Raw genomic sequence first — 5,355 nt, 5'->3', positions numbered from 1 at the left:
GCCATCTTTATGTAGAGCAACAATTCTTTTTTTCAGATCCTCAGAGAGTTCTTTGCCATGAGGTGCCATGTTGAACTTCCAGTGACCAGTATGAGAGAGTGAGAGCGATAACACCAAATTTAACACACCTGCTCCCCATTCACACCTGAGACCTTGTAACACTAATGAGTCACATGACACCGGGGAGAAAAAATGGCTAATTGGGCCCAATTTGGACATTTTCACTTAGGGGTGTACTCACTTTTGTGGCCAGCTAAAACATTAAGATTTGTACTTATGGAAATTAAAGTTGTCAAACCTGTTCTTTAGAAGGGGGTGTCCCAATACTTTGAGCAATATAGTGTATGTTTGGTGCGGTAGGGGGCCCAACCTCATATTCTTTCATAGGGCCCAAAATTGCTAGCGGCGCCCCTGCCAGACAGAACTATTAAAAATCCTCAAAATAAAATACTACAATAATACGAGCGCCTGGATTTCATAAGCCTGTTAATCATGTTTTTTGTGGTGAAATGCATGAAGGAGAATACACTCTGTTTTTCATTGCAGTACCAGTTTCTTTTAATCAAGAAAGAACCATGGTTTATTAATTATCCATTTCTTCACTGTTCTTCCAGAGCATTTATGCCGCCGTGTAAGGTAAAATATTTACTTGGTAGAAACTAATCCTCTGGGTGGAAATGTTTGGTGGTTTTGTGGCAGCTACTTGAACTTCACTGTAATGTCAAGTAGAATTAAAGATCAGATAGAATTAAAGTGTATGTTTATGTGATATTTAGAATTATGACCACACAAAACAGTTACAGCTTCTTTTAGCAGTTTTTTAATACTGCCACATCATGACTAGAAATGACTATTATTTCCTTTAATTTGCGGTAGAGAGTCAAAGTCCATTTCAAGTCAAGTTTGTTCACTCTGCCATATTTGTAGCGTCTCCAAGCTAATATTTCAGACATCCAAGGCTAACTGCACTGAAATAGCATACTGTGAGTAGGAAGTACATCTTAATTTGAATTATCTTAGCCACTGTTAAAAAATATATGTTCTATTATAATATGAATGAGGATAGTATGAATGAAATTTGGATGTAGGAACTAGGGATGCACCGATACCACTTTTTCCAGTACTCGCCCGATACGATACTTTTATTTTTGGTACTTGCCGATACCGAGTACCGATACCAATGTTTTATTGCATTTGTAAATGTTTTAAATATTGGATACAGAAACCAAAAGAGTATGTATAATGTTAGTTGGTTAACTTCATTTATCAAATAGATAGTCAAACCAAAATTTATTCAGACACCTTCAACATTTCTCCCATTATCAGTTTATTCTTTATAGTTTAGAAAATGGTAATAAAATATGACAAGAACTCAGAGTTAAACTGTGTCAGAACAAATTCAGCTTGATAATGTATAACTTTGATAGAAAGGTATGTAATAGATTACAATCAACCAAAATATTAGACAGCTGTTAGTATGACAGTATTTACATAACTATCAATACTTAGTCGGGTGACCCTTAGCCTCAATGACAGCCTGTGGTCTCCTGGGCATGCTGTCACCCAGCTTCATGCAAACCTCAACTTCAGTTTTTTTCCCAGACTCGGTCTGAATAATTTTTGGTCCCAAATTTGTATCAGTTTTACTGGTAGTCCACTGTATGAAGACATTTTGGGTATAATTTGTCACAGTTTACTTTAATTTGCTATCCTCACTTACATAAATGAGCTATAGTGTCCTGCACCCACTAGTTAAAAAATATAAAAATTATATCTGGTATCTGAATCATTTATGGTTTGACTGTATGTCCTTCGGTTATTTTGACACTTAATTATGCCCATTAAAATGTATTTTACAAGTTACTTTCACTGTTCATCTTTTGCTCTATGGTACATCATCTGTAATTTAATAGCATTAGAGCTGCTCCATTGCAGCGGCTCAGTACTGTAATCATGTGCTTTGCTGTAATAATGCAGGGAACCACTCGTTATAAATCTCCTAACTGTGATATTTTCAGAAATAGAAGTCGCGTTTTTTCATCTGAAACGTGCTGCGATTTATATTCCAAAGCCACTCATATAATGCAGAAACACTCAAGAAGCAAACAAAACATGCGCAGCGCGTGCAGGTATTTGTACTGATGCAGATAGTACAGACTAGCGCATTTCACACAGGCTGCTAGATTCACTTTCACCAGAAAGTCGTGTATGCCTAAGGTTAAAAATAAATGATGTTTATAGTGAATGCCCCTATAAATGGTCTTATTTTTACGATTTAGTTTTAATCCAAATGATGCATGTGCTAAGTGAGTGAACATCAAAGATCACACAACAGAAGTGCGCGCGCTCTCTCTCTCTCTCTCTCTCTCTCTCTACCGCTAAGTAACTTGTGCATTGTTTTACTTACTTGTTTTTTATATATCTGACCGAACTACAAACTTTCAGTGATGTCTGTGAGAAAGATATATTCACTCGACAAGCTCGCGCATCTGCGCCGGCGCTCGCTCAATCCACTCAGCGTGCTTTGCTTCTCAGCTCGCGCACACCAGCTATACAGGCGTTAATACTGAATGTTTAACATTATATTCATTGCATACATATACTTCGTAGACATCTTTAATCTCTTATAACTCCATTCTGCTGTCTGTTGTTCTGTTGTCGGTGTTCCTGTCTGAATATGGCGCTTATCACATGCTGTGTGGTATCGGCGTTTGGTATCGGGGCATTTTAACGAGTACGAGTACAGGAGCTCAGTATCGGTATCGGTGCATCCCTAATAGGAACTACATCTGACTGCCGTGGAGTTACTGTCATGTAATCTACCCAGAGTCAGTTCAGTTGTGTCACTTCAAAGTCATTAATAGGGAATCAAAAATCGATTCCGATTCCAGAATCGGATACTTAAGGTCAGGAATCGGATACTTGTCAAATTAAAATTTTGATTCAGCCTATCGACTCCTATGCTCTTTTTTTTCTTCATCTGTGAGGACCGGACCTATAGCGATCTGCCAGGACCTTGCTCGCTAATCTAAGCGCCCCAAAGTTTGGCTACATTTGCGATCAGAAGCCAAAAAAGCTAAGTATAATATCAGTGATGGCTAAACATGTTGCAGGAGAGGTGTCACCACCAGCATGAGATTATTTTAAATTACAATTGAATTAATTTAGAAAGGATAAGTGTCTGTGACCCGTTAAAAAATACTAGCATTTGTTTTCCGGGGATTCATTTTTCATGCGCAAAAAGCAGCAAACAACAGAACATGAGGATTCACATGTGTTCATATCACATCACGCACCTGCAGCGCTTCTGCCAGCGGAGAAAAACATAATAAAGCTAGGCTATATATATATGTTACGAATAAATAGGCCTATGCGAGAAACATATTTTTACTTAAATTAAGAAAATTAAAGAAAAACTGTGCAACAAGTAGCCTAGTATGCAGAGTTTCGGTTCATTTTTGTGCTGCGTGAAAGGAAACAGACGATATCATCCTATTTTTCTTTAGGATTATTTTACAAAAGCACAAAGATTTGTTTTTATTGTGAATGTACACAAATAAAGGCAAACCTTTTACAATTTCGATTGTCTTTAGGACTGAAAGGAGTAGCTGCTTCCACTGTTAGAAGGAAAAAACTCAAGTGATTGCGCCGGCGCCGCATGCGCGCACACAGTTAAGCTGTGCTACCTTGACAATGCAGCCTGTTCATTATCATAATAAAATACAGTCAGTCAAACATACGGGAAAAAAACTATGTAGTAAAAAAAAAATGTAGTAAAATCTGTGTCGTTAAGCGTTATCACCGCACCGCCGTGATGTTATGCAAAACATTTTGATTTACGTGGATATTGGAACGCCAGTGAAGTAGGCTACATAATAATTTGCCATTCAAATACATTGCGAATACGGAAACATTTGATTTTGTGTGGAATGGGAGACCCAACATTGGTGTCAGTTTCATTTTAGCCTAAATTAATTCGTTTTGGCTTGTCGTTTATATTGCTATAGCTTCTTACATTTTTAATTCTTGTTCTTTTCTAAATACTGTTAATTGAAAGGCTTTGTTGTGGAGTGAGGGGAACTAAAATAGCCTAGCTATGTTTACAGCGTTTATTATAATGTTTGTAAACATTTCGCGTCGGCATTAGGCCTAGCTATTTCTGAATGAAACAATAAAATGTGACTTACACGCGACTTATGTTTTTTATTTACCATGCAGCAAACCTTTTTAAATATTTTGATAAATTACTGAAAAAATAAATAATTAAATTTTTTAAAACCGTTTAACTGATTGTATTAATCGGTCAAAATTCTTAGTCGGTTAACCGGTTAAATGGTTAAAATGATCATCCCTACAATGCACTTTAATTTAATAGATCATTAAAGGAACACTCCACTTTTTTTGAAAATAGGCTCATTTTCCAACTTCCCTAGAGTTAAACAATTGAGTTTTACCGTTTTCGAATCCATTCAGCCGATCTCCGGGTCTGGCGGTAGCTGTTTTAGCTTATAGCACTTTTAGCTGTAGCTTAGCATAGATCATTGAATCTGATTAGACCGTTAGCATCTCGCTCAAAAATGACCAAAGAGTTTCTATATTTTTCCTATTTAAACCTGGACTCTTCTGTAGTTACATCGTGTACTAAGACCGACGGAAAATGAAAAGTTGAGATTTTCTTGGCCGATATGGCTAGGAACTATACTCTCATTCCGGCGTAATAATCAAGGAACTTTGCTGCCGTACCACGGGTGCAGCAGGCGCAATGATATTATGCAGTGCCTGAAAATAGTCCCCAGCACGCTCCCTGTGCAAGCAGGTGGTCACGTTAGTTATGTCGACGTAAGTTAGCCTATTTTCAGGCGCTGTGTAATATCATTGCAGTGAGAGGTTACAGGTTTGGAACGACATGAGGGTGAGTAATTAATGACAGAATTTTCATTTTTGGGTGAACTATCCCTTTACGTTTCAAAGTTGATTCATGAGTGTCAGAATCAACTGATATATGATTCTGTATTGATAAGCTGATTGTGTTTGTCAGGATGTGGAGCAGGTTTCAGTGCGTGCGGCTGATGGGACAGAAGCTCAGGATTCAGTCTGGAGCGTCAGAGATCAGAGATCCAGAGACACACAGGACTCAGAGCTCAGCCTCACTTTACTCTGTTATACTGACGCTCAGGATCATGAATCCACTGATCAAACCTCTGACTGTAACGCTGGAGAACAGCAGATGCTGCAGACGCCGCTGAAGATGTGCTCCGTCAAACTGCTGGACTGCAGGAACCTGATGGAGAGCCGAGGAGAAGAAACCACCGCAGAGAAAGAACAACAACACAGTGATGAGGAAGAGGAGGAGGA

General features: G+C 38.2%; 1 protein-coding gene across 1 annotated transcript in view; it reads left to right on the top strand.

The window, feature by feature from the left end:
- Positions 1-621: 621 nt before the first annotated feature.
- The window catches only part of LOC107571120 (zinc finger protein 345-like), a 19,532-nt gene continuing 14,798 nt past the window's right edge, over positions 622-5,355 (top strand). The window contains exons 1-2 of the mRNA XM_016257396.1: positions 622-636; positions 5,039-5,333. Of these exons, the coding sequence (XP_016112882.1) occupies positions 622-636; positions 5,039-5,333 (310 nt within the window). The remainder of the gene's footprint in view (positions 637-5,038; positions 5,334-5,355) is intronic.

This window comes from Sinocyclocheilus grahami, unplaced genomic scaffold, assembly GCF_001515645.1.
Source record: "Sinocyclocheilus grahami isolate Dianchi unplaced genomic scaffold, SAMN03320097.WGS_v1.1 scaffold1551.1, whole genome shotgun sequence".
NCBI classification, from domain to species: Eukaryota; Metazoa; Chordata; class Actinopteri; order Cypriniformes; family Cyprinidae; genus Sinocyclocheilus; species Sinocyclocheilus grahami.
This window is presented reverse-complemented; position numbering and strand designations above follow the sequence as displayed.